Source organism: Pagrus pagrus (genome assembly GCF_965226575.1).
Source record: "Pagrus pagrus genome assembly, chromosome: 10".
Classification (NCBI taxonomy): Eukaryota; Metazoa; Chordata; class Actinopteri; order Spariformes; family Sparidae; genus Pagrus; species Pagrus pagrus.
In genome coordinates this window covers 768054-782900 of record NC_140194.1, presented here as the reverse complement: position 1 = coordinate 782900, position 14847 = coordinate 768054, and the positions used below count along the sequence as shown (strand labels likewise).

At 39.8% G+C, this 14847-nt stretch overlaps 1 protein-coding gene across 4 annotated transcripts in view; it reads right to left on the bottom strand.

Annotated features, from left to right (window-relative positions):
* The window catches only part of phf21ab (PHD finger protein 21Ab), a 36145-nt gene that overhangs the window by 20138 nt on the left and 1160 nt on the right, over positions 1 to 14847 (bottom strand). For all 4 annotated transcript variants that reach the window (XM_084363579.1, XM_084363580.1, XM_084363577.1 and 1 more), the window contains exons 2-7: positions 9733 to 9772; positions 8579 to 8630; positions 8168 to 8257; positions 7101 to 7133; positions 6848 to 6913; positions 550 to 702 (exon numbers count right to left, since the gene is read on the bottom strand). In XM_084363579.1, coding sequence (XP_084219705.1) covers positions 550 to 702; positions 6848 to 6913; positions 7101 to 7133; positions 8168 to 8257; positions 8579 to 8620 — 384 coding nt within the window. In that variant the 5' untranslated portion in view covers positions 8621 to 8630; positions 9733 to 9772. The remainder of the gene's footprint in view (positions 1 to 549; positions 703 to 6847; positions 6914 to 7100; positions 7134 to 8167; positions 8258 to 8578; positions 8631 to 9732; positions 9773 to 14847) is intronic.

The window sequence follows — 14847 nt, the reverse complement described above, 5'->3', positions numbered from 1 at the left end:
GTTGCATCACACGTTTTATTATGAACATACAATTACATTTTCCATTAAAGAAAGGATACAAAAATGTTAATGTATGCTGTTAATTACAGTTCTTTGAAAGAAAACAAATCGAAATCTGCCAAATTTGGAACGGGCAGGTCCAACTGTGAAGTAACTCTGAAATCAGTGCATCACATTAGGAAAATTAATAAATTTTCTTTCTTTTCGTTTCAGTTCTAGTGATTTCGAACTGGATTATCAACCATTTAAACTGAGGAATGTCTCAGCTAGTAAAGACTTGGGTAATGTGCAAATCGGTTGCCAGGAAACATCTGTAGTGCGATCCAGTCTAATGAAAGCCCGTATGTAAACAGCAAGTCAGTACAGCGTCACAAACTGGCCTCTTCTCATGGCGCAGGTTGTTTAAGTCTTTTTACATTCAAGAAATATTCAAGTTACTCAAATAGTTCACTGCTGCGTAATATTGAATTTACATTCAAAGAGAGAGAGAGTGTGTGTGTGTGTGTGTGTGTGTGTGTGTGTGTGTGTGTGTGTGTGTGTGTGTCCTACCTGCTGCAGTCCTCCAGGTATCTGCTGGCTTTGCAGCAGGTTGGCCGGCTTGATGTCGCCACCTACTGGAGGAGTTTGGACGTGCAGCTGCAGCTTTGCCTCCGGCTCCTGCTTCACCAACAGCTCCTTCCTCAGCTGCTCCACCACCTTTTTCTGCAGGAGCAGAGGAGAGAAGAGGTTAAATAAAGATCGACTAAGAGTAAATGTTCACAGCAGCAGCAGGATTTCTGCATCACTTTGTATTTAAACTCTCAAACTTGTTTCTTTTTCTTTTTTTTAAGGGAGTCTGGGGACAAAGAAGTCGCCTATACTGGTTACTGTTCAGTGTGTTTGTAAAATGTGACATGTTTAGATCAATAAAATGTTTCTTCTTTCATAAATTGAGTGTAAATGGTGAAATCAGTGTAAACAGTGTGTTCAAACAGCTGCTAAATGTTGGCAGGTGAGACTTTAGCACTTGAGACACAGAAGCAGACAGGCTGGTACAGCCATGCTGCCACAAACTGACACTTTTTACAAGGAAACAAACAACTTACTGTTTTCATTTAATGCTGAATTTACAACAAGGAGACAATGTTTGAGTTTCACAACGTTTCTCTTCTTGAAACAACTCTTAAAATCACTACATTTGTTAAGGGAGTCTGGTGATGTTGTGGTTACTGGTTCGTCGGTTGGCTCAGTTGAAACAGACAGTGCGTTCACGGCGCCCCCATGTGGTCTACATGACCGGATCTGAAATGCGTCCTCAATGTGTCTCATTCACACCTGTACATAGAGCTGTCCACCTGTGATCAGATCACTGAGGACAGATGTTGATACCAGGTGTGAACAGCATCACATCTTCATCTCATTCTACGGTTAATAGACATCTTTAACAGCTCATACACTAAAATCCATGTGTCTACATTTCAACTGCTCATCCTGTGGGCTGGGGGTGAAGTAACACCTATCCCAGCATGCACTGGGCAGGTTGCCAGCCCATCAAACAAACACTCCTGTTATGTATTCACATTCAATTATGATATAAATATTACAGTAACCAAAACAGATTGAGACTTCCTGCTCAACAGAATCAACAACAGGAAGTGAGGCCATCTTTATTCCAAATACATGTACAACATAAAGGCTTATAGCTGCGGCTAACTGAATGTTATACTGTTATATAGCTTCATTTTTGTTTTCATTTGTCGGGGACAATTTTCAGCGCTGGATGAATCCACATTTGGTGCTCTGGTCAGTATTTGTGGCAGCAGCATGCCGTGTAAATAAACTCCAGTGTGTTGGTGGTGATGAAGGAACAACAGTGTGGCTCATTGATGTGTTTTTAATGCAGCTTTATGGCACAGAGAAAGAAGAGATATCAGACTGTGATACACACTGTACTTGTTAGCAAATATGAGATTTATTGACAAGAAGAAAAATATAGACTATCAGCAGACTGACACCGTACTGTCAACAAAAAAACAGCTTACTGAGTTTCCTCGTTGCAGGAATAAAACATAAAACATAGATGGAGGCAGAGGACACTCTGTACTGCTGCAGCTGGTCCAGTCTCTGATGTTACTACATGAACACATGCCCATACACTGCAGCACTGACAATCTATACATATCTATCTATACTGTCAGACATGCAGAACTGCGGTCTCACACACTGTGACAAGACAAACATAACGCAGGCCTGAGCATGTGACAAACCCACAGCAGGAGAAACTCATCAGTGACTCTTTGTAAAGGTCAATAATCAATAATTGTTGCAGCTGTAACACTCAGCCCTGCTACACTCCCTGCTCGGATCCGATTGGCTGCCACAGTAACTCATGGTGAGACTGCAGAGATTAACAGAAGAAGAAACGGGACCACGGTACACGTTGTAATGTAGAGTACAGAAGCAGAGGGTCACACACACACAAAGCCGCCGCTGACGTATGAATTCAGGACTAAAAGATAAAGCACATCTGTTGCTTAGCAACACTTGACTCTCGAGCAGCAACTTAATGCAGCGACACAAAATCATAAAGAGAAACCAGACTGAGAAGTGCCCCGTCGGCCCTTACAGAGAGCAGTTTGACCTGCAGCCTGCAGTTAATAACGTGCACGACTGTATCTGCTGCTGAGGGACCTTTTATCACTCAGCATGAGGCTGTTGAATCCCTGACTGCTCTCATCAGCTGGTGTTTTAAAGGATCAGTTCACCAAAACCACAACATTTTCTATATAGCCTTTGGCGTCATCTCACCGTGCAGTTAGTTTAAGTTTCATTTGCCAAAACGTTTTCTTATATTCCTAAAGGACAGGTGACACCGACAGTACAACTCAGCCATCGTCTCCTCCTGATGATATAAAGTCAGGCTCAGCCATCGTCTCCTCCTGATGATATAAAGTCAGGCTCAGTCATCATCTCCTCCAGATGAATAAAGTCAGGCTCAGCCATCGTCTCCTCCTGATGATATAAAGTCAGGCTCAGTCATCATCTCCTCCTGATGATATACAGTCAGGCTCAGTCATCATCTCCTCCTGATGATATAAAGTCAGGCTCAGTCATCTCCTCCTCCAGATGAATAAAGTCAGGCTCAGTCATCATCTCCTCCAGATGAATAAAGTCAGGCTCAGCCATCGTCTCCTCCTGATGATATAAAGTCAGGCTCAGTCATCATCTCCTCCTGATGATATACAGTCAGGCTCAGTCATCATCTCCTCCTGATTATATAAAGTCAGGCTCAGCCATCATCTCCTCCTGATTATATAAAGTCAGGCTCAGTCATCGTCTCCTCCTGATGATATAAAGTCAGGCTCAGTCATCATCTCCTCCTGATTATATAAAGTCAGGCTCAGCCATCATCTCCTCCAGATGAATAAAGTCAGGCTCAGTCATCGTCTCCTCCTGATGATATAAAGTCAGGCTCAGTCATCATCTCCTCCTGATGATATAAAGTCAGGCTCAGTCATCATCTCCTCCTGATGATATACAGTCAGGCTCAGTCATCATCTCCTCCTGATGATATAAAGTCAGGCTCAGTCATCATCTCCTCCAGATGAATAAAGTCAGGCTCAGTCATCATCTCCTCCAGATGAATAAAGTCAGGCTCAGCCATCGTCTCCTCCTGATGATATAAAGTCAGGCTCAGTCATCATCTCCTCCTGATGATATACAGTCAGGCTCAGTCATCATCTCCTCCTGATGATATAAAGTCAGGCTCAGTCATCATCTCCTCCAGATGAATAAAGTCAGGCTCAGTCATCATCTCCTCCAGATGAATAAAGTCAGGCTCAGCCATCGTCTCCTCCTGATGATATAAAGTCAGGCTCAGTCATCATCTCCTCCTGATGATATACAGTCAGGCTCAGTCATCATCTCCTCCTGATTATATAAAGTCAGGCTCAGCCATCATCTCCTCCTGATTATATAAAGTCAGGCTCAGTCATCGTCTCCTCCTGATGATATAAAGTCAGGCTCAGTCATCATCTCCTCCTGATTATATAAAGTCAGGCTCAGCCATCGTCTCCTCCAGATGAATAAAGTCAGGCTCAGTCATCGTCTCCTCCTGATGATATAAAGTCAGGCTCAGTCATCATCTCCTCCTGATGATATAAAGTCAGGCTCAGTCATCATCTCCTCCTGATTATATAAAGTCAGGCTCAGCCATCATCTCCTCCTGATTATATAAAGTCAGGCTCAGTCATCGTCTCCTCCTGATGATATAAAGTCAGGCTCAGTCATCATCTCCTCCTGATTATATAAAGTCAGGCTCAGCCATCATCTCCTCCAGATGAATAAAGTCAGGCTCAGTCATCGTCTCCTCCTGATGATATAAAGTCAGGCTCAGCCATCATCTCCTCCAGATGAATAAAGTCAGGCTCAGTCATCGTCTCCTCCTGATGATATAAAGTCAGCTGAAGTCTCGTAGTCCACAGAACATTTCTGGAGCTTCACAGTAAAACAGCTGAAGCAGCTGGAGATGATTTAAACATCAGATGTCTCCATGCAGCTCGACTGCTGTGATCCAAACCTCCAGAAGCCCCGAGATCACAAACTGATCTGAAAAGACGTGCGGTCCAGCTACACTGAAGACTTCAGCTTAGAAAAGGCTTTAATAACGTCTTTTCAGATCAGTTTGGGATCTTATAAAAAAGTACAAACACTCCAAAAAGCAACTTAATTACAGTAATTTGAGAAGCTGTAATTAGTTACTTCCACAGAGCCATACTGAGGAAACTATGTCACTCTTTGCTGTACATTATGACTGCTATTCAACTTTTATACACATTTACTGACGGACACATACACGTTGCTCTCTGGCTCAGTGGCCAAGAGGTGAGAGCTCAGGTCCAAACACTGGACGTGGTGCTGGTGAGGCGGTGAAGGGCCGTGAGCATTTCAGCATTCACACTGCACATTCTGGCTTCATATTCAATCCAATGATGTCTGTACGTTGGTGAAAAGATAGTCAGGAGCGAGTACTGTCGCGTCAAAACTATAAGTGATTGTCATTTTCCTTCTCGGTGATAAAGGCATTCAGCCATTATTCACCTGCTTGCATCTCATTTGCATGTTACCATCACCTGACTGACCTGACAGTCAGAGCAGTGTGAGTGTGTTCAGGGTTGCAGTGATTGTCTGAAAACACCTTGAATTGTTATGTAAGCAGTCCAGGAGCACAAATACAAACCCAGCTTTCTATATTTACTGATAATCTGCTTCATGTATTCTCAGCAAATTTTCAAACAACATTCAGAGACATCCGCTCGCTTCTCTACACCTTATAAATCCCATTAGTGTTGCTCAATTAGCTTTAAAAGCACTGATCCTTATTCTACAACCAGCCGCTCTGATTCTTCACCTGTCTGGAGACAGCAGTGTGTTACTGCAAGACATGAAAACAAACAGTGTAAAAAATGTGGGGACGAGATAAAAATAGGAAGCTCGCTGAAGTTAAATAAAGACAAAAAAACACAAGAGAAGAGGCAAATAAAAGAGACGAGAGGAGGAAGTAACATGTTCATGTGTTGGTGGTGAAACTCTGTCTGGACTGAACATTGTGGTGAGCTCGGTTAAAACAATGCTACACTGCAGTACAGGCCCATAAGTACATTTAAAGCATCATCAGTCGGTGGCACGGCCCCTCTGGAGTCTGACGGGCCACCTCGGGACTGTTGGTGTGACAGGACCTGCACGTTACAGAACCGGCAGCCCATGAACCTCTTTATGAAGTGACTGTTAATATTTCTTGCTGGAGAGTCAATCAATTTTGATTCTTATTCATTTGATCTTACTAATTAATGTCTTTTCTGTCTCCATCCTCATGTCATTTGGTCTTATTCTTATTTTATCTGCCCAGTCTGGTTTTACTTCCTTCAGTAAAGGCCACGACACACTGGGGGCATTTTGTCATGTGGTTAATTTGCATGTCATTCTTTCTTTTGAACTGTTGTTTTTGTCATAAGTACTTTCACACAGAAGGTGAATACTACGCAGCAAAAAAACACATCCTGTGTTTTCTAAGCTCTCGCACCACTGATGAAGGCATCGACCAAAATTGTTGAGCAAAACTGAAGTCACAACACAAATCATGACAACTGTGTTCCTGCTGAGCGTTTACCTCCGGCCTCACCCTGTGTGATGTGTCAAAGGACATAAAACTATAAAGACAACATGGCAAAGCTGACCCAATTTGGGATTTATGAAGCTGTTTAATCAATCTGTGCTCTCCCACCAGACTCCTTTCATAAAAACAGAACTTTTAACTCACATTGGATCCGTGGACTGGAAGTGCTGCCTGTGTGAATAGTTTTGATGTTCTCAGGCGAGTATTTTGCATTTTCATGTCATGTATTTTCCACGTCCCTGGTGTGTAAAGTGCTATATATATATATATATATATATATATATATATATATATATATATATATATATTCCTCTGCTGTGAGAGTTTATATCCAGTTAAGCTGCAGTGCAAACAAGAAAAGCACAAGAGGAGATTGGACTCTGACAGATGAACTGTGCTTCTTCTCCTCCATCACTTACTTTGAGAAGATAACTGTGGTGAGTATGGACAGACGATTGATCCCATCAACCAATAACCTCTCTGATGTGTGAATGTGTATACGGGTTAAAAATGTGGGCCTTTCCTTTAAACCAGCCATTTCCTCATTTCACCTTCCTCAGCTGCTGCAGACAAATCTCTGCTGAGCACCTCATTAAGAGAAACACCTTGAAAACCAGCTCTGTGTGTGTGTGTGTGTGTGTGTGTGGCTGTGTGTGTGTGTGTGTGTGTGTGTGTGCGTTAATAATAACGCACCTGTTTTTCACTGAGCGCTGTGATCTTCGCTTGAAGTTCGTGGAGCTGCTTCTTCAGATCTGCGTTCTGAAAACAGGAGTGAGTTAGTCGGCGCCAGAACAGATTCATGTAGAACTTTAAAAAGCCGAGCCTCGTTCGGATCAGACTGTCTGCTGAGGTAACGAACACGATCCTTTGATGTGAAGTGTGCGTGAGAAGGTATAGTCATTAATACATCTATGATTTCAGTCACACAAACATCTGCTGGGTTTACCTGAGGGTCCTGCTTCATCTGGGCAACCAGTTTCTGCAGAAGAAGATGAGAGTCAGATCATAGTGACACCTGCTGGCCAAAGCTAGGAACTACAACCAAACTTCAACACATTAACACATACAGCAAATGATCTGAAAGCTAAAGCTAGAAGTAACACGTGTGAAGGAGTCGTCAGAGCAGGAGGGTCCATCTGTAGGACTGTAACCATCACAGTCCTCTTGGCCTGATTAATGGGATCCAACATGAACACATCTTTATTGTTGCCAACAGTGGAGCATCATTTTAGTTTGATATTATTGTTGGTATTTTATTTAATTTTCATTTGGTATTTTACTTTCGTATCTCTGTCTGATTAAATTTGCCTTATTGCCTCCAGAAATGTTTTAATTCTGTTTTTTTCATCGAGATCCATGAATTATTCCCTGAGAAATTAAACAGGAAAAGGCTCCATCTCACAATGATACAGACGGTGAGAAATAAATTCCTGGATCTGTCCCTTTTATCTGGATCCACACCAAAAGTTAAAGGGGTCTGATCTGGGCTGAGACTCGTCCTCCATCTGAGATGGTGGAAAACCATTCAGTAGTTTTTGTGTTGCCATCAGAAACAGGTACAAAAACAGAGGTACTAACCTACAAACCTGAGCTTTAATGAAACTTCAGATTTCATTCTTATTTTCTTCTCTTATTGGCAAAGAAGTCAAAGCGAAGCTAACGTCAACTCTCTCAGAAACAAAGAGAGAAACATTTTACATTCTGTTTTTATCTGTGAGTTCATTTCCTGGAGGCAGTAACGTGTCCACGTGTTATTTATGTAGTTTTCTCTTGCTCTCCTTCTTTTTATTGAATTTCCTTGTTTGTTTTGTTTTTATCTTTATCTAATTTGAATGTGTTCGTATATGATCGCTGGTCTTATTTAAACCTTTTGTCTTATTTAAAGGTTCTTCTTCCATGTGTTTTATGAAACACGCTGGTGTGACAATAAAGTTGTTTTTTTTATACTATGTGTTTCCTAAACGGACTAACTCTCCTCACCCACTGACCCAGTAACCTGGAAACAAAGCGTACCTGATGGATCTGGATCTCCACCTTCAGAGCCTCCTGTAACGTCTGTAATTCCATCATGGATCCAGTCAGTCTGCCAGCCGATCGATCAGCCTGCACACACACACACACACACACACACACACACACACACGCACACACACGCACACACACAGTTCAACACAAATCCTCAGGCTGGGGTCCCGGCTGTTGTCATAGCAACACAAGGTACAGCCGTAGAAGGACTTCCTGTGTGATGCTGACAGAAATACTTTCCCTCAAGGTCAAACAAGGTCACAGGAGGTCTGACCGCCGCATCATCACAAACACAACATCATATCAACTTTTGGTCTAAACTGACTCAAGCTGTGTGTTTTCCTCAGTGTTGTAAAGAGTAAACACACGACATTCATCACAGTGATCAGTAACTTTTACCTTAACACCGTCTCCAGTAGGAAAACCATCCAACTGAAGCATTAAAGTGCCGCTGAAAACAAAACAAACCACAAACAAACATTTGAATCAGACTCTTCCCTGAACACAGCCTCTATCATTAAACTGTAGACTTGACTTCTTCCATGTGACTTCATTCCTACAGCAGAGCTGTAAACAGTGAATGTTGCTGTACAAACTAAACAGGTTGGAAATGATTTTGATAATTATGACGTCATCATTCATTATCAAACGCTATATGTTACAAGTAGCTTAACTCCATTATTAAAGCACATTTAAAGTTACTTATTGTCCTGAAACAAGTTGCATGAGGTGAATATTTCTGATTTATTACATTAGTTGTTTGTTGTACTAAAACAAGTGACATTAAGTGGGACAAACTAATTACAATAAAGGTGAAAAGATGCAGATTGTTACTGAGTTTGTCTTTATTTAATTTAAAAAAGTAAAAAACATTATATGTAACTTTTATTACCAATTTAAATAAGTTCCACGTTTTGTACCAACAGGTGAATGAGCACTTAAATAAAATGGGTTTTGAGTTATTTCAATTCTTTATTGTTCAATTACTCCATTATTACTGACTTTTTACTGACAGTGTTGATTTAACACCATTATCGGATCTATGTGTATTGTTACTTAATCAACAGTATTATTACTTTAAATTAAAACTCTGTGATGTTGTTATCATCTGAAACATTTAAATCTAATAAAATGTGAATGTGTCTTATAAACAAAATGTAAAATTATTGCAGGTTACATCAATATTGCTGGATTATTTCCTTATTACTGACTTTACACAGTGTACATGTATCTGTCACGAAGTTCAAACACAAAGTTGTGAATTTATTCACCCAAACAGTTAATTTGTGTCTTTACCGACAGGTGGAAATGTCTGTAAAATCAAAAACGCTGACATAACTTAACTTTATTATTATTATTATTAAACTTGAACACGGAGAAGTGGATTTAACTGATGTTTATTTACAGGTTTTATCTGACACTTTATTGTTATCGACCTAAACCAGGTTCAATGTAGCTTGATGATTACATGAAGTGATCACTATGACTGAAGCTACATGTAACTTTTAATTCTCTGATTGTTATTACGAGACTACGTCAGGTGACGGACTCACCACCTGGCTGTGGGACTGGACTCCACCCCTCAGCGCTGCCCTGTAAAACACAACAAACACACACTGTTACACACAGAGCCGGTCAGAAGAAATTATAAAATTATAAAAAGTACTACAAATACACTACAAATAAACCTTTATTCTTCTTTTATTTGTAATTTATCTTAGCTCTTCTGTACCACACATTTATTTCTTTTACACAAATTCTGATTCTATAAAAGTGTTTTTATGCAAAAATATTAACTAAATCAGACGTTTTCTTTCTGTGATACTCAACTCTCCTCCTCTACTGCTCTACTCAGGTTTTTATGTATGTGTTTTCTGTGTTTTTAAAATCAGCGTGGGTCGATGAGGATCGAGTGCAGTATGGATAAATAATCTGAGCCTCGAACTCAACTTCAGGAGCCTCCTCAGTTTTCCTGGACAGCATTGTTAACAAATATTTACATCAGAGCTGCAACAATTAATTAATCAATGGACACAAAATGACTGTTTTATTTTATCTTATTTGCAAACACATTGGATTGAATGAAATCCAGATAATGAATAAATAAGAGTTGTGTCAGAGAGTCCAAGAAGCCATCAGGCTAACACAACGACGCCCCAACAGCAAATATAAGTTAACATCATTTGGGAAAATGCAACAGCACAACACAAAGAGCGCACACAATAAGCAGAAACTAACAATCTAACAACAACAGAGAAAGAGAAATACAAATTAAATGTGATGACAGAAAATTAATCTGCACCTATTTTTCACTCATTTATTGTTTTAGTCAGGAACTTTCTGGTTCCAGCTTCACACGCGAAGGTTTGATGCTTTTCTTTGTCTGACGAGGCAGAAAAACTGAATCTCTTCAGCCAATCAAAGCATTTCTCACTAATACAGACAAAACAATCAGGGAATAATCAGCTGATAAATCAATAATCAGAATAACTGTTAGTTGCTCTACTTCATACCTAATTTGTCTGCTAATTAAAGCATGACTTTTCTATACATTCAGAAATGATATAAAAATCCTGTAAAAGTTTGATTATGTGTCTTTTCTATCAAACTGAGCTCAATGGTTTTACTCACTCACGGTGTTCCTGTTGAGTCGGTGCACTACAGCCTGGTTTATTTTCTATAAAGACTAAATCTACATTATAACTTCTCTACTGTCTTTTACGGACACTTGAGTGTCCCTGCGTGGGTTCAATAAAGGCGATCTAATATTAAATATGCCACCTATAGAAACACCTCAACCACAGTCAATGTGCCTCAGTGATGATGCCTCTACATGTACATCAGCTCAGGATCACTTCCATAAAAACTACAACACTTGCCTCTGAAACGTATTTGTCTCTTAAAATGTAACTGCAGAACTACATAGAGACATTAGTATTGTACATATTAGTGCTTTGCTTCTTTCAAAGCATAATAAACTCCTAAAATGTGAACAAAGTCTAAACCCTAAACAAAGTCATAACTAGCAAACTGTAGATGAAGCAGTCAGACTTTAAACCACCGACCTGATGTTTCATAATGAGACCTTTAATTCTTCTGATACAAGAGACAACTTTACTGTTCGTACTTCTGTGTGTCTGAAACATACGAGGATAAATACAGAAACACTCAAGTAAAGGACAAGTGCTGAGTCCCATTCCACCATTAACACCGACACAGCACTGGGTCATCTGGAGCTTGTTTTGACCCGCTGTTACATCACTGCTGGCTGCACTACACTAAACATATTTTTATTAATTCTGACAAGTTTGGCCTTCAAACTGTCGCTTATTCACTGGTTACAATCATCCTTTTCTTCAAAGTACTAAATATATTTACTGATAGATAAAACTGTTCAATCAGAAACACACATATCAAATATCCATCATCTTTACGCCCATCAGTGGGTAAAAAGGTTCAATGTCCTTTTCTCGATATAAATAAACAAATTCATCTTTCAAAACACAGCATACAAGAATCCCTTGTGACGCTGACGCTGATATAATTGACCGATCCTGGCCTCAGGGTTAGATACATCAGTATCGGCGTATATGTTGGCCGATATGTGCTGATGTGAAAACTCTTCTTAAAAAGGGTTTGGGATAACTTGAGAGTTATTACATTTCCAGACTCTCAGTCAGTTTCAGTACACTGATGTCATTTTAAACAATAAAGTTAACTGTTAAAAATAAAGTGTTTAATGACCACATCTAAGGGATCGCTGTAAAGAAAACGTGTGTTTATCGGCCGATATATGGATATCAAAATATTTTGCTTCCTAATGTCAGTATCGGCCCAAAAAATCAAGTATCAGTCGTGCTCCACTTAACATTTACTAATAAACCAAACTAATTTCAAAGTCCATTTGTGTTTAACTTAACACATCCATCCATGACAGATATGATCCAGGAGACTCCTCTTTAAACTTGACTGACACTGATTTACTATCAAACATACAGCAGCGCTTGTTAATCCTCAAGTGACTCCAGAACATAACACATCAATTAACATAAATAATTGGCTTTCCTTACACAACAAACAGTGGCTGCTTCATTTATAGTTGAATCAAAGTATTGTTAAGACAAAACTTGGTTGTACACAATGTGTTAATTCTCTTGTTAATTAATTAGACTTCATTTTAGCACCGTGTGGTGTTCAGATACTCCGCCTCTCTTCATGTGGAGGTATTTCTTATTATCAGAAGTTTACACAGCCTATTATTTACACTGTTATCTGTGGGGACGTCCCAATCGAGTCCTTTAACACTGAGTGACCGCCGACAGCAAGTCTGAACCTTAATATACTGAATATTTAGCTCAGTGTTGATTAAATATCTGACACCAGGCTGCATAAATGACTTTTATATCCAACAGCTACTGAATGTTTACATTTTACCAGCCACTCAATAGTTGATCATATTTTTCTAGTCGTGTAAATCTGACATTATTTTCATGTTACTTGATCCAAACGCTGAAGTCCTGATTCAGAACTAGAAAGCTGATCACCTTTAATTATTGATACAAGAAGCGATCAGCTTGAGAGGAGACATCTCACTCTGCTGCAGTCGTGTGGACTACAAAAACACTCCGCTCTGACTGTACAGAGTGAGGCTTCTTGTACCTCATAAACAATCTTTGATGACAGCAGCTGGCAGCAGCCACATTTTATTTTTATTTTTTTACTTCGCTTTCATCAGGCAGGTCGTACATTAACTCAAGTACTGAAGTCATAATGCAAAAAAGTGGTACTTTAACTGAGCAGTCCCATTTTGTGAAACTTCATTCTTTTACTTCATTTTAATATAAAAAGATTATATATAATATAAATATTATGATTTTGTCTTTTTCTAAGTATAATATGGTCCTCAAATTAGATCACTACCAAAAGCTGAATCTACCAAAAACTACACGACTAAATAGTCGAGCGTTCAACAAGCAGTTCACGTGAAAGCAGCTTCCTACGACCGATACCGACGCGTCTTGTTAGGTGGCGCCCTCCAGTGGTGGTAGTAACTATTACAGCAGGAGACTTCGCTGGTTTGCTGCAACAGTCATGTTGTTGTGGAGTCGCTGACAGTTAGCCTTCTTGGTCCTTTAGGTATGAGGATGTGTCGGCTTTAACTTTAACTTCTGGTTAAATAAAACAAATGAGTAGATTGCTATTTCTACTTCTCTGCTTTAACGCGAGTCGTTAGTCGTGCACGTGCTCGAGGTTTTACACTGTGTTTTTTTCCAACTTGTTCTCCTGTAGTTCAGCTGCTGCTAACGCTTCACTTTGACTCTTCAGCTTTTATAATACATGGTTATAATGTGTTACACACTATTCTAGTGTAGTTTTAAGCAGATACAATTTACAGTATTTGTCAGCGGTTGTACGTCTCCTTTGGAGACATATTTTATATGATTACAGTTGTTTTACTTTATTGACAATTATCTGTTAACAGCAAACACAGTTCACAGGAGGAGCTCTAGTGAACAAAGACAAATACTGCATATAACTACATTACAGTCTGTTACTACGCATTTATTACGTGTTTATATACTGAGGATTAGTGAGGGGATTAAAGTAAAGTGGTACCAACTTTCCAGCAGTCAAAGTACATAAGTACCAGCTTCTTGTACTTAAAGTATCAGCGGGAATAGCACATAAGTATTATCAGCTTCATGTAGTTAAAGCAATATAGTAAATGTACAGAAGTTTAATTTGCTTCATGCAGTTAAAAGTAATAAAAGTACATCAAGTATTATCTATTTAATGCAGTTACAGTATTAGTATTAAACGTACAGAAGTAAGCTTCATATAGTAAAGTAGAGCAGTATTCATGCAGTAAAAGTACGTACTGTGCAGTAAAAACTCTGTTTCTCTATAACACTGATTATTGATACTGATGCATCAATGTCAGAGCAGCACGTTACGGCTGGAGCTGCTGCAGGTGGAGACACTTTGAACTACTTTATACACAGTTAGAGTTCAGCCCGGTGGTTCCCCACCTGCGGGCCGGGCCCCTGCACCGGGTCACCAGGTACATCTGAGGGGGCGTCGCATGATTAATGGGAGAGAAGGAAAGCCAAAGATGCACAAACCCACTGTATCATTGGGGACTTTGTTGTTTCTGGTAAAGTATTGGATACTTTCAGCTTTAAACAATCATTTAAAAAGTGCTGAACACGTACTGACACCGGGCCCGGGGCTAGCTGGTTAGCATGTAGTCTCTGACCCAGTCTGAAGAAATGTTAATGAGCAGAGAAAGATCCTCATTGGCTCATTTAAATAAACAAACTCTCTTTGTTCTCATGACTGAATAAACAAACTGACCTTAACACAACACAGTTTATGCTGTTTTACTTTGTTTATGTGTGGCGGACCCCGCCACCTTTCTAGCTTCAAACAGTGTTTGACCTCCTGCTCCTCTGAGAACAGCTGGTTCATCCACTGATGGAAAGAAAACACCTTTCTGAGTTTGTTATTATATCATTAATGTGGTAAATATTGATATTCTGATTTGAACGACACACTGCTCCTTTAATCTCTCATCACTCCACCTGACAGGTGACTGCAGTGAATCAGTGAGAAGTCCAACATCTTCCCTGAAATGTTAAAGTATAAGTACCTCAAAGTTGTACTTCAGT